Here is a 15,138-nt window from a genome sequence, read left to right as displayed (position 1 = left end):
CCTTTAATGTTAGACAAATACAACAAGACAAGAGAAGAAAAGCCACACAGACTGGATGTGAGTGAACACACTGGATTTCAATACCCCCTGTGTTATCATTCAGCGCCCTCTCACCCGCCCCTCGCTCACCCACACAGCAGCACACTTCCTCAGACACCTGTTTCTCCGGCTCTTTCAGCTCTTTGAGGCATTTGCATCTCAAATAGGGCGAATTCCCACAGCACCGTCCAAAGCGCCTCACCCAACCATTTGCCTTTGGTCTCTCAAAGGAGTCTTCTTCTTCTTCGTACTCGTCTTCTTCTGCCTCGACAAGGTTCAGCCGCAGTCCAAGAACATGACAGCCGAGAGCGCTCGCCTCTACATTTTAATTTACCTAGACGCTTTTAATTCATTTAAATACCAGACGGGTCCCTTCGCATATGATTGCACGACTATTTTCAGCTGCATGCTCATTGTCTTCCACTCACGTCCCCGTGCTTCGGCTCATTTTCTGTCTTTGTGAGAATACAGGATTTCATTTGTCATCACACCCACTAATCAGATGAGATGTTTGAGAGCCTTCACCATCCTCATCCATGTCACATTCCTGAGTCTCCCTCGCGGCCATCACAATGCCTTTTTTTTTTTTTGGATTCTGTGAAAGACTTTGTCTGAGGATGCCTGTCATTAGTGCATTTTCTCTATTTCTGCCTCCTCTCATCGTCTCTTTTGTGTCTCTAGCTATCTGTAAACAATGCTAGCTTGTCCGCCCCTTCTAACCTCAACCCCACCCCTCACCTCAACCCCTCCCCCCTCACCACCACCACCACCCAGCCACACCCCCAACCTGCTGGTGCCCACTGACATTCGCTAGACCCCGGCTTAGACCAGAGAGGGTGTAATGGGAGACCGGCTTTATAGAGACGTGACCCAGACGTGCCCCCATAACCGCACTCTCAGAAAAGAGCTGAGGAGGATTTGCAGCTTTCGTAGTAGCGATAGCTTGTTGCTAAGGATGTGTTGTATGTACACAGAACGTCACAGAACACCCTGTTACACGCCGGCTTAGCACTTCTTCTATGTGTACCATCAAAAGTGCTGTCATGATACACCAAGTCGCCACATGACTCATAAACATTAGTATAATCAAATTCATGATATCCAGGTTTTCCCCTTTTTCTCACAACTTGGAGAGACCATTTTGCCCAATCCATGTTGCAGCTGAAACCACATTCAGACTGTAAATAGATCTGTTGAAAAAAAAAAACAAACAAACCACACAGAAGCTATGTTGGTGTGGACATGTTGCTACACGTAGCGGTGAGAAGATGAAACAAGATCCAGGAGGTCCAGTTTGAGTACGACACAACATCCAAGAGCTTAAAGAATCATCAGGCGCAGAAACACTACACAGCAGTTTATTGCAAGTCATCACGGCGGCAGTAATTTTATCCTCAAAGCGTCGATGCACACGTGATTAGCCGATTACCTTCTGTCGCCTGCTGACGTTGCGTTGTGTTGCAGCAAAAGCCAATTGACGCTGAACCACAATGTCCCTGATTTAAATCTGACCTCTGTTACATCTCTCTCTCCCAACATGTCCTCTCATCTCACCAGGACTACGATCTATTAATGACAATCAAATAAACACAAGTGGTCCCACGGCAACGTCTGAAGATGCTTTAGCTTCTGAGACTTTCTCTCGGACATGACAACGTAGACAGAAAAAACCTGCAGGCTCAAATTATAGCTGCCCGGGCCTGCATGACAAAAATGTTGTCACGTTCCCCTGTCCACAAGGGTCCGCACGGCAGACTAAATGCACTAACGGCACATGGGTAAAGAAATTTAAGATCCCAGTGTGGGATTCATAAAGTTTAGCTTGTCTTGAGCCTGTCCACCCGCAATATGCAGCTACCTAATGTGGTTTAAACAAAACTGCATCTGCTGGAGTGTATTGGAGGTTTTATATTCCCGGATTCGACATGAAAGGGGGTATCATTTCTCTATGTCCATCACATTATGCACTCAATATTTACTTCATAATGATACATTGAAGCAGAAAACTTGTCTATTGCCAGTGGAAGTAAATGAATCAGAAGCACACAGTGTGTCGTGGATGTCGAACAACAATGCCACCCAGCTAAACTCCCGTCTCCATGATGAGTGAAATGTTCGCCTGCTCTTCAGCTCATAAACATCTGCTTCCTGCCATTTTCTCACGAGTGACCAATCACTGCCGTGCATGTCCAACCCTTAACAGTGATGAGAAGGAAGCCAGACGACTCACTACGAGATACTAACTGTCGCTACGTGTCGTTTCTCCGTTGTGCACGTTGAATATACTAATGTTTTATGATGTGACAACACTGTGGTTAGGTTTAAAATGATCACTCTTGCTCAATTCTTTTATGGGTTACCATCTGGGCACGACCCTGCTTTCATCATCACCTCTGGAAAAAAAAAACAATGTGTTTTATTCTTTTTTACCACCTTCCTGATTGGCCAGTTGAGTTGCTTGACAAGATCCCTCACCTTCTTCCCACCAGTTAACGTCACAGACTGAATTTATTACTTCATGGATGAAAAACTGTGCGCCTGGGTCGATTATCTGCCAGTATGCTTTTACTCTCATAATCTAGAATCAAGAATTAAGTTTTATTCTTCGGTACGAAAACATTCTGATGATTATGTGTGTGTGTGTGTGTGTGAGTGTAATCCGATATCCCACGCATGTGATTTCTCTGTTTACATACTGTAGCTGTTTATGGGGGGTGGGTGAGTATAGTAAGGTGGATAATCTCATGAGAACATATGCGAGAAGCGTCTGGGAGATTATAGTCTGGCTGCGTGAGCTGTAAAGCTCCTCTAAAGCTTTTTGGTAACAAGGGCCATGGTCTTGTCTTGGGACCCTTATCCCAGGCCTGCCATCCCCCATCATGCCCACTATGGGATTAGAAGGAATACAGGTGGGGGCACAAAACAAAATAAAACTCATGCTGATAAAAGTTTGAATAGTGAAACTGGATCGCAGCTGATTCTGCAGTCGTGTTTATAATGCAAAAATTTGGTATACAGATAAAATCTGAGTTCCCCTTATTGTGTCCACTCCCTGTATATGCATGCTCCTCTCTGGGACTTTTCAGTGTTTTGACATAAAGGCTTTGATGAAAAGTTTCAAGTAGCGAAGCTGCACGTGCGGGACAGGAAGCAGCGTCGGAGTGGAAGGTGTCAGGGGTCAGACAGATGCTCGCTCAATGGACAGCGGACAGGATGTGTGTTTGTCCTTTTATGGATCTCCTCAGGACAACAGTAGCTGGACAGGGAGCCCCTAATGATCTCAGATCCATCACGTTTTTCTTTTTCTTTTTATGCCAGCTTACGATTCGCAGTAGGAAATGATGACACACACCTGTTTGGTTCCAGACGGGGATCCCCCTGATCTCCCTTACAGCTGAGCGTCTTACGAATCATCATCAGACTGATTTATTCTGCACACTGCAGAGCAACTTCAGATCCACATCCAGGTTATTGTTCCTGTGTAAGGGCACTTGAAAGGGGCGTTTTCTTTTTTAAAGACCACAAAAGCAAAATTCGGCTCAGGCATTAAAGGATAAATTCACCCCAAAACTTGGGGTGTTTTTTGGGTGAACTTATCCTTTAAGATCCTTAAAGTACTGATATTTTTTTTGATGCATATGAAACAATACAAAAGATGAAGCTGGGATACAGTGAAAAGATGTGCAGTGCTCAGTGGGTGAAACATTTGTCATTTAGAGATCTGGCCAAAGTCTTACATTCATATTCTCAAACAGACAGTCTTTTGGCTGTAAAAGAGCGCAATACCTTCCAGTGATTCTGGCCTCTTTCCACTTGATGTCAGTGTGTTTGAAGTCGGGCAGGCTCCTGGTTACACATTACACAGTTTCCAGACCTATCAGGTTTTCTGTTTTAGGGACCTTGGTGTGACCTCTGACCTGCTGGCCAGCCTGTCCCCTTTCTGACTGCACCCCACTGTTGACTCTTTCACCTTGCTGTAAACCACTTGCTTTTATTTTGTAAGGGATTAACTTCTTTTCTCGGGTTTAAGCGTGTTTAAACACAAGAGCGGTGCGCGACCAGGAAATGTATTGGATTGTTCAGCATGTTGTTGAACTGGATCACCGGGCCTGTTAGTACCCATCTATCAGCACACTGAAATACTGCACAGCGCTCGATCACCTTTTAGAATAACCGCAGTAGCAATTCTTTGTGGCTAACCCATCTCGAATTTAACATATGATTACAGTAATTATGGCTTATTAACCCAGTGCATGTTTAATAGAGATAAGATAGAAAACTCCCCTGCAACACGCGATGAGCGACGCTGCCTTCTTAAAGGCTGTGTGGCCTCGCAACATGTTCGCCTCTGTTCGTGCAGCGTGTTTATCTCTTCACCGGGGATGTTTGTTGGCCCGGTGCTTCTTCTGTGTTGTCGGTGTGTTGTGCACTAATCTGTATTGATCTGAAGTCACTTCCTGCCATTGTTGTGTCACATCCCTGCTGTCTCCTCTCTTCCCGTCCATCTAGTCCCGTCTTTCCCCATCAAGGAAGCCGGCAGCTTGGAGAGGATACACAAGGAGGGGGAGGGGGGTGAACATGCGTGCTGCTGCTGCTGTGTGTGTGTGTGTGTGTGTGTGTGTGTGTGTGTGTGTGTGTGTGTGTGTGTGTGAGAGAGAGAGAGTGAGAAAGCGAGCCCTGCTGTGGCCCTGATAAACTGGGGCCAATCTCGACTGGGTCAAGCTGTAGATAGTGAGTAAGAGTCGCACGAGCCAGCTGTTTCCCGCACAAATTAATTAAAGATAATTTGCGCCATAACAACTTATCTTGTTTTCATGATTTTTTTCCCCCATCTCTAATGATAACTTTACTCTGCAGACACGCTGCTAAAAATAAATCAGGCACAAGCAACACAATCCCCAGTTTAGCCAAACCTGTAAGGAAGAGAAAACAAATAGAGAAGGCAAAATTATAACCCAAACTATACATGCTGAACATCCATCTCAGACTGACACAAACCAGGCACAGGCAAACTTCCTGGTTCAGCTTTAATCTACTTGCTGTAGCCGTGCACGTACAGTTTTCCTGTGCAATCAGGGCTTATTAATGACATTATCTCTGTGACTACCTTCAGTGTCATCTCCAAATAAAGTAATACAATTGAGTACAATATTACTATAACTAATAGAAATATAGGTCAAATCTACCAAAATAAGACTCAGATTGTAGTAACCTAAAACTGTCTTTTTGTGATTTAAATATATCCAAAAATAAAACATTAGATGAAATAGCTATTAGTATTTTTTTTGCATTAATATCTGCATGTGTGTGTGTGTGAGAGAGAGAGAGAGAGTAAAGGATGTGTGTGTTAACATCAGCGAGTGACCTCATAGCCTGTTATAATTGAGCCTAATGACAAAAGCACATGGGCGTCAAGACCACTAGTCTGAGGTTACAATAGCTTATTGTATTGCATCCAGTGTAGTCATGGGTGTTACAGAGTGTGCGAGCTCGCAGGATCGCAGAGTGTGTTGTGTGTGTGTGTGTGTGTGTGCGTGTGCGTGTGTGTGTGTGTGTGTGTGCATGCGCGTCGCTGAACCTTGAAACCAAACTGGAGTCTTGTGTTTCAAAACTCTGTGAAGTTCGGACAGCCATAAAAATCTGTAAAACGGTTCATGTTACATGTGAAGGATAAAGGACTTAAAAGCTTCTTAAATCCTGCAGAGCTTTTAGAATAATTCACACAGTTTCGAGACAACCTCCTGTTCTCTGACCCGTCGCTGTTTCACACGATTTTGAGAATAATATCAGTCGTGGCGCAGCAGAGGAAAGTGTCTCGCCTGCTGGATGTCCACCCCCACCCCCACCCGCAACAGGAAGAAGGAAATGTGGGTGCAGGTTTTATTGGAGCTCGCTGGTGTTTAGACAGGCTCGAGACTTTATCTCTGTTCTTCACAAGTGGTTCGGACCGTCATATTTAGGTTAGAAAAGCACTTTCTGAGAAGGTCTTGCCCTGCCGTCAGTATCTTGTATGTGCAATTAAGCATGTTGTGCCGTCAAAGAGTGTGGCATGCAATATATAGACGACAGTGCACTTGAAAAATTAGGGAAACGGTAAAATATTTTGCGAGTATTGAGGGCTGTATTTACAATAAAATGCACAACTGCTCAATTTACTTTGCTAAGTGGTTTTGTAGCCACAGCCTAGCTACTGTGTCTGGTATTACAAGTAAGAGACCATATGGTGACTAACGTTAGCTAATTTCAGCTAGACAGGCTATCACATAGTACTGAGTCTGCTAACGTAGGCTAGCTTATGGTAGTTAATGTTAGCACACTTTAGCTATAAAGGCAATTGGTTAGTACTGAGTTTGCTTGTGTAGTTTAGCTTATAGTGGCAAACATTAGCACACTTTAGCTTGATAGGCTATTGTTTTGAATTGAATTTGCTACTGTTGGCTAGCAAATTGTGGTTAATGTTTGCAGACTTTAGCTAGATGGGCTATTGCTTAGAACTGAGTTTGCTAACGTGTGCAGTTGTCACATTACACTTCATATTCAAACATTTCATTTCAGTATCACGAAAACAACAACGACAGACTCAGTCATTTCTCCTTTGTTTCTTCTAACAAATCTAGAGCTGATGCACAGCAGTTGATTAAGATAAATGATGTCATCATCGTGCTAACTAGCTCGACAGTGTTAGCATTTTGTAGCCAAGCAGGTAGACTGGGTGAATTCAGGTGATCCTTGTTATTTTTTGTGATTCTGATTTCTATGACTAATTATATCTAGCCTATGTAACACAGTAGACACACACATTATACCTGGGTTCTATTCTGGGCCGAGACCCATCCTCCACCCAGGTTTCGTGGAAACCAGTTGAGCGGTTTTTGTGTAATCCTGCTGACAAACCAACCAACTGACGAACAAACGGACACAGGTGAACACATAACCTCCTCAGTGGAGGTGAAAGGACAGAAAGCTGAAAAGGAAAATGTATTATTCATAAAAATGTCATGGGTACGAGTGACATGCAGTCAGGGCGTGATCAGGTCATGTTGTCAGTGTGGGTAAAAGAAAAATGTGACTATTTTTTGACTGCAGGGAGAGAGAAAGAAAAGTAGAACAACTTGGAATAACCTTTTAAGAATAAATGTGGGTCGATCTTGTGGGATTAGAGATGCAACTTGCGATGCAGGTAGTCCTGGTATGATAAATATGTTGGTCATGCATGTGCACCGTTATAGTTTATTGTGTTGCATGATAACATTTACTAACGGAGGGAACATGCACACCTATCCTGACATTGTCTGTGTAAACAAACCACGGTTGGCATGATTTGCCATTGTTACCTCACTGTGTCTATAAATGACAAACGACCCTCTCCCTTTTGTTCCCTCTGATTTAGACTCCTCTCAGCTCTCCTGCGTAAGAGGCGAGGAGGCGCCCTGCCTTTCTCTGACAGTTGTGTTTTCACTGCTGACCCTGAGCATACATGAGAGCTATTTATACCTTTATTCGTGAAAATTGTGTGGGATTTCCCTCTCCTGTCGTCACTTTCGTATTTGATAAATATTTCTGTTCAGCTGCTACTGTCTGAGAGGACAACAACATGTTGAAGGCAGGAAGATTTATATCAACATAATCTCCCGGCGACTGGCTTACAAACAGAAAACAGAAATTGGGCGTCCGTGTGAGGGTTGGCTGCTGGCTCAGAATAGCTGCTGCTGCTCTGGATGTTTGAGGGCCTGCGAGCAGCGGGGTCATCAAGGCAGAGAGGTCAAGAAAACATCTTGTGAACTCCATGCGGTGAGGTCAAGACACTGCATTGTTATCAATGAGATACAAATTCAGCAAAAAAAAAAAAAATGCATCATCGCAGTTTTCTTTCGGAATAGTGATTTAGTGCTCTGCTTCTTGCATGACATGACCCCTGAGCAGGAAAAGCCAAATCCTTGTTGAGCAGTGAGTCCAATACTTAAGAATGATTCTGTTACCAGTTGTCTGAAATGTGGTCCCATGTTGCAAATTGGACGCGTCAGGACTTCGCCTCCCTATATTGCTGCTAGAAATGGCTGTCTCTACGGTGAGGACTTAGGCTCAGAACAGATTCTCAGTGGTGACAATCAGTGGTGAAGCAGCATTATTAGGCCACCAAACTAATAATGCTGCTTCACCACTGATTGATTAATAGATGTATTTATTTATTTATATTATTTTGAACATGTAAAAACCAAAGAAACAAAACAGCAAATATATATGCTTTCAGATAACAATGAGTCAAGAACGACAAAACATCTGGCACAGATGCGTCAACAATCCGACTTCAGCACAGCGATGTGATCTAGCAAAAAAAAAAAAAAAAAAAAAAAGTTGAACCAGGTTCAATTTTTGACTCATAGCTGGAAGGAGAATGAGATCCATTTTGTTGTTTGTTTGTTTGTTTTTGGTTGTAACACTGCTTCGGGCTGTTGTTGGGCTAAGTCCACGACATCCACAATAGCATGTGTTATCTTACATCATGTTATATTCTGTCCTGTCATGCCCGATCCCACTCTCTCCTGCCCTGCCACCTGGTCCTGTACAGTCATAAAATCCTACTCCGTGCACCAGCTCCAGTCTGACCTGCCACTCAGTCACAATATTGTCAAAGATTCCACCAGACTGAGTAATAGATACAGTCCTCAGACTAGTTCAGAACTGTTTCATCCACGCAAACAGCTGTAAACCTCTTGCTGAAGCCACATTAGTAAGGGTAGGTGTAAACGTCTCTCATGTCGGTGGCCTTTGTGTCTTAACAAGCTGGTGTCAATCACCTCTTTGCTTGAAACAAGTGAAGGCCGAGAGGAGCAGGCGGTGGTGACGCCAAATGTTCAAGCTTTCCAGCCGCGCTGGAAGCATTAGCATCGACGGCGTCCAGATAATTAAATCTGCAGATCAGACAGTTGATGCGATCGATAATGTAGCTGATGATTCAGAGTTTTCCTGAGGGTCTGTTTATCGTCAGGACTGTCAGGCTGCCATCAGGTCAGATGTGTGATATCATGGCTTTTCAGAAGAGTCTGATTTAGAGTTGGTCACAAATAAAGCCTCAAGGAGGAACCAGCTGTCTCAGCATGTGGGGGGTGGGCTCGTGCATGCGGTCAGTGACAGCTTAACACACACTTCAAACAAGTGACGGACCCCCGCGGACCCTCACACACACCTTAACAACAAGAACACACACCCCACACTCTTGGCGCGCTGCAAGTATCACTAGAACTAGGCTCATAAACATGCAAGGCCGGGATAGGGGATCAAAGGGGGCTCTGCAGACAGACTGTCACTGCAGTGTGTGTGTGTGTGTGTGTGTGTGTGTGTGTGTTTTGCATGACTCTCTGGTTTGTGTATATTCTTAAGGATCAGATACTCGTCTCTGTCAACCCATCGCTGACGGATGACAGTCGAATGAAGGGATGACGGATGGATGATGTGGTTAAGTAAGAGCGTAAAGCAGGAGGAATGTCTCGGTGCCTTCACGGTGTGTGGTTTACAGCACAGGGCCACACAGGAGAGGACGCCACCAACAACAACAGCAATTGATTTGAGACACAGGTGGGCCATCAGGAGGAAAAACACAAGCTGGATGAGCTGTGGAAAATTCTGGCATGTCGAGTCCAGCTGGATGGACACCCCGCGGGTCGGTCCGATTGGAACTTGTCACTCGCGGCAGTTAAAAATAGGAAGGAATTGGGATCAGATTGACAAAAGTCCATCTTCATCTTCAGACTTTGAGTTTCTTATCCTGCCACTGTAAAACTGCTCCATGTAGGGGATTTTGTGTCGAAGTCTTGATCAAGGCCTGATGTTTTTATTTAGCCGTATATATTCACAGGCCTGTCAGCAAACGCGGCTATAAACAGACCTCAGTCCCGGCAGGGTACAGATAGGAAGCTTGCTTTGATTCACTTCACTCCGCTCTCTTCCTGTGCTGCCGGCCGGACAAAAGAGCTGGACGCACAATCGAGCGGAGCGACAGAGGACAGAGCGGAGGAGGAGGAGACACACAAACACAATCACAGCGGTTTGATTAAGCTCGCATCATCCACAATTTGGCAACAACAAACAACACTCCGAGAGTAAATACCGGTAAAGGCAGAGGAGACGGGAATCAATCCTCGTCTCCATAATCGGAGGAAGGCGGAGATGAGCGGGGAGGAGGCAGAGATGGAGGGGTGGAGGAAGGGATCGGGGAGGAAAACAATGTTGAGTGATACAGTAGTTGTGTCTAAAGGTCGCTGCCCTGGCGCCACTGCTGCCACTCTGCTGAGAGACGGAACAGTCTGAGGACAGAGACGTCCCACCTGGACCGACAAATACACCCTGGAGACACCAAAGAAGAGGAAGAAAGAGGAAGAGTGTTGCCTCCTAACGTTTTCCCCCCTTTTGTTTCATCTTTGAGTAGCTTTAAAGTTGAAGAAATCAGCTAATTTCACACTGAAAGTATTGTTTCAGCTATTGTTTCCTCATTGTAGTTACATTTGAGATGTCCAAGCCACATTACTCACCATGGCGTTCCTATGTTTGCATCATTCAATCATTGTGAAATATTCCAGACGTCCAGTGCGTCATTGTTTTCACATTCCCCCCCCCAAATTCTCTGCAAAATATTATACATCATATTATACATCTACATAACTCAGATTTCCACTAAAATCTGAGGTAGTTTTTTTGTCATAAGTGAAATGCTTGGCTGCAGAGCACTGAGGGGCAGTGCCCTCAGCTGTACTTCAATCAAGTTAATTGAGTTCACGTGGAGAAAAACAATCATTTATGTTCTTTCCCTTTCCTGTTATGGTGATGTTTCTATATTAAAAAAACGATGATTTCTAACTGAGTCACTGTTTTTTCCTCTCTGCTTTTGTCTCTTGCAGTATCAAGTGAACTTCCCTAGTGATGCATCAACATAGTCTCATCTTGTGTCTTTTGTCTGTAGTTCTTGTGTGAAAATCAAGAGAAAGTCCAAAATATACAAGAGGTAGACACACACAAGTAGCGGTGAATATATTTCTACTGAGCATATAACAGTACTCAACTCAACCTAACTTCATTTATACAACACCTTTCAAAACAAATACTGAACACATATTAGAATAGCTTTTCTTGTCTTTACAGGATGCATTTGGGTTGTTGAACTTGTTTATTGTTTGTTTTGTTTGATTATGTAGATGTAATTGAATGACAGGAAAATGACAAATATGGCCATGCAGAAAAACAAACTACTGATCATCTGACAGTGTCAATATTTGACAAGTTGGAAATTAAAATTTAAAAATCCAATATTTTTAGGAGCTTTGAATATATGATTTTAAGGTTTAACAATAAAGCCAAAGCTTAGACTATTATATAAATACACATATTCATTTTTTTAAATATCTTATTTGTAGGATTTATTGACGTATTGTGATATCACAATGTTATATGACAATGTTTATATTTAGTAAACTAAACTAAAACAAAACTTACATAAGAAATTGGTTTGTTGACAATTCATTAAAGCTAAAATAATCTTTATTTTGTCTTTAGTTTGTGGTTCTGCCTGTTGGAGCATGTACAGGCATGAAAGCAGACAGAGAAATGTAAATAGTGCAGCCTATTAGCATTTCAGTAGAGTGCTCCGGTGCCAGAAGTACTCTCGATTGATATTAAAATGGGGTCCTTAGTGAAACTTGTCATGCCCAGACTTGACTCATGGGCTCCAGTCCAAACATGTCTATTTCAATTTTCTTCACTCAAGTTGATTTTAAAAAAAAAAGTGTTGTCTGTGGGAAGAACAAAAAAAAAGTTGATTATGACTAATTATTTAATTTTGCCCATAGGTATCATCAATTCCTGTGGCCTATGTTTTGTGCTCAAAAAGTGAAGAAAAAGTATTAAAATGACTCCACAGAGGCACAAATGAAATGAATGGAGAGAGAGGTGGGCGTGTACACAGAGAGGGAGCATGTTCCTCAGAGCAGTGGGGAGGACGGCAGTGGGAGGGGAGGAGGGGTTGTCCTGGGAGGGTACAAGTCTGACGGGGGGTATATAAGGGTGGGCACATGTAGCAACAGACAGCAGAGTGCTGTCAACCACTGTGGATCTATCTGCACCAAACCTAGACTTTTCTTTTCCTTAAAGAAAAAAGGACAAGAAGTGAAGAGAGAGAATGGAGCTGGAGCCAACCGAGGGTCCTTATGACTACTACGACTACGAGGAGACAGAAAACTCCTCCATGTGTGACTATACTGAGTGGTCGGCGTCGTACTCCGTCATCCCCGTGCTGTACATGCTGATTTTCATCCTCGGCCTCTCTGGAAATGGGGTGGTCATTTTCACCGTGTGGAGGGCCCAGGGGAAGAGGCGAGCCACCGACGTCTACATCGGCAACCTGGCCCTGGCTGACCTCACCTTCGTGGTCACTCTGCCTCTGTGGGCCGTCTACACAGCCATGCGCTACCACTGGCCGTTCGGAGTGGCCCTGTGTAAGATCAGCAGCTACGTGGTCCTGCTTAACATGTATGCCAGCGTCTTCTGCCTCACCTGCATGAGCTTTGACCGCTACCTGGCCATCGTCCACTCCTTGTCAAGCACCCAGCTGCGTACCCGTGGGCACACGCAGGCCTCCCTGACAGCCATCTGGCTGCTGTCTGGTCTCCTGGCCGCCCCGACTCTGATCTTCCGCACCACCGTATATGATCCAACCACCAACCACACGTCCTGCGCCATGGACTTCAGCCTGGTGGTGACCAAAAAGAAGCAGGAGTACCTGTGGATCGCAGGTCTCAGCATCTCCTCCTCAGCGCTGGGCTTTCTTCTTCCCTTCCTGGCAATGATGGTGTGCTACTGCTTCATCGGCTGCACCGTCACCCGCCACTTCAACACCCTGCGCAAGGAGGACCAGCGTAAGAGGAGGCTGCTGAAGATCATCACCACGCTGGTCGTGGTGTTTGCCGCCTGCTGGATGCCCTTCCACTTGGTGAAGAGTGCTGACGCCCTCTCCTACCTGGATCTGTTCCCTGACACCTGTGCCTTCCTGCGTCCCCTCCTGCTGGTTCACCCGTATGCAACCTGCCTGGCCTACGTCAACAGCTGCCTCAACCCCTTCCTCTACGCCTTCTTCGACTTGCGCTTCAGATCCCAGTGTCTTTGCCTGCTCAACCTGAAGAAATCCTTGCATGCGAGCCCGGCCAGCTCCCTGTCCTCTCAGAAGACAGAGGCTCAGTCTCTGGCCACAAAGGTGTGACGACAGCCGAGGGCCCAGACGCATGCTAGGGAAGAGGTGAACAATGCAGAGCAATGCAGGTAAATCAGAACTTTACAACGCAGCGTGCTTGCTCTCATCCGTCAGCTTCAGGGTGTCACCTTTGTTCTGGACTACTGAAGACCCCGGTGGGGCTTCTGGGGTCCGGCCACCTCAAACTCCAGCCTCGCTTTCAGTTGCAAGGCAGCAAAACTGAACTACTTAACACAAGGGACCAAGCATGAACAGAATGATGTTTTGGGAAAAGTGGAATGTATTTTGTAAGGACCACGTGCTCTTGTGTTTCCACTGAGCTTTCAACTCTGTCCTCAAGTCCCTCACGTGTATTCCTCATGCATTTGCCCCCCGCTGTTCTTGTTTTCATTTGTAAGCACTTGAGGTGTGATTTCTGTCAGATGACCCCCATCTCCAGCTCAGGCTGCAGTATCTGCATCCCAGCCGGCAGTGTTAAATATGTGTGTCTCTGAAGGGTGTGTCAGTCAGTTAAGATGTGTAGGAGTCTGATAAGAGTGTTGTAAGGAGAGACGGAGATAGTGGGGAGGAGGGGTTGGGAGTCCCAGACGGACAGACAGATGGCAGCTGACAAATGTTTCCAGGCTTGCGGTGGGCCCAATTAAAAGGTGACTGCTTTGACAGTCTGCTGGTGTGTGTGTATGTGAGGCTGTGTCTCTGTGTGTGTGTGTGTGTGTGTGTGTGAAGGAATGAGTTGATGAACTGAAGCATTTTGTGAATACACATTATTTTGAATCGATGTTTATGATTTGTAATAATAAAAAAAAAAAGACGGTGCTTTTAAAAAAAACACAAATCCTCTCTCTGGTCTCACTCTGTTAACTTGTGACAGCTTGTTTCGTCTTGCTGGAATGTATTTTCTCCCATCCAGTGAATGTGCTTCTTCCTGTTGGCGCATTGCTGCAGGGAGGCAGTCTCCCTGCCATTGTGTTTCGCAGGGCCGAAATCAAAGCATATGTCTGCAGGAAATGCACGTTCCACTTCTGTTTCCCTTTTCGGGGGGGAATGTTTGTTTCTCCTCCTCTTCTTACAATTCGCTCAGGCAAACAATCAGCGAGGACAAAAGTTTCTAAATTGGATCAACCGCAGGAGATCTGGCTGAAGTCTTAAAGGGTTAATTACAACAAGTACAGGGTCCTTTTGTCTGTGAATGCATCTGAAAACAGCCTCTCTGCGTTATTAGTCTATCTTAATTAGAAAATGTGACATCTAAACAGCATTAAACACCACAACAGGTTGTTGAGCTTTAAATTAAAATTCAATGATTAACCATTCAGACTGTAATGAGCTTTTTACAGGATATAAGCAGCAACAGAAGGAGACAGAAGGATTGGACTAATCCTTGGTTACTGATTTGTAGTCGGATCTGTCGTCTATCTGTCCCTGTGTAATACCTGTGATGGAGAATGGCTTACTCTAAACCATCTACAATTACAGTTGAGTACAGTGTGCCATTTAGCTAAATGTGACAAAAACTCAAGGGGAAAAAAAAAATCATCTGTGGTTTTAATGTCAGACAGGTGAAAATCTGAAAGAGAGAGAAATCCAACAGCTGCAGCAACATTCGCTCCATCTCCTTCATCACTGTCTCAGCTCCGCTAAATCTCATCTGAGTCAATACATAAACACAGACAGGCAGACACGATCTCTGTTAACACATCTCTGAATCTAGTCTAAAACATTTTTCATATACAAGGCGGGGGAAGCGGCGTTCTTGCAGGATATAAATCTTGGACAGACATCCGCACAACAACACGCTTTACTAGTGAAACAGCATACGGTAGATTTTTAAATTCCATCCAGCAGACTTTTTTTTTTTCTTT

The 15,138-nt window shown here is 44.6% G+C and overlaps 1 protein-coding gene across 1 annotated transcript; it reads left to right on the top strand.

Moving 5' to 3' along the window:
- The first annotated feature begins 12,131 nt into the window (after positions 1-12,131).
- On the top strand, positions 12,132-14,461 carry LOC119029666 (apelin receptor B-like). Its single transcript, XM_037116681.1, has one exon. The coding sequence runs from the start codon at positions 12,209-12,211 to the stop codon at positions 13,283-13,285; it is 1,077 nt and encodes a 358-aa protein (XP_036972576.1). The 5' UTR covers positions 12,132-12,208; the 3' UTR covers positions 13,286-14,461.
- Positions 14,462-15,138: the final 677 nt, after the last annotated feature.

Source organism: Acanthopagrus latus, chromosome 12, assembly GCF_904848185.1.
Source record: "Acanthopagrus latus isolate v.2019 chromosome 12, fAcaLat1.1, whole genome shotgun sequence".
Taxonomy (NCBI): Eukaryota; Metazoa; Chordata; class Actinopteri; order Spariformes; family Sparidae; genus Acanthopagrus; species Acanthopagrus latus.
Note: the sequence above shows the minus strand (reverse complement) of the source record. Positions and strands in the feature narration are given on the sequence as shown.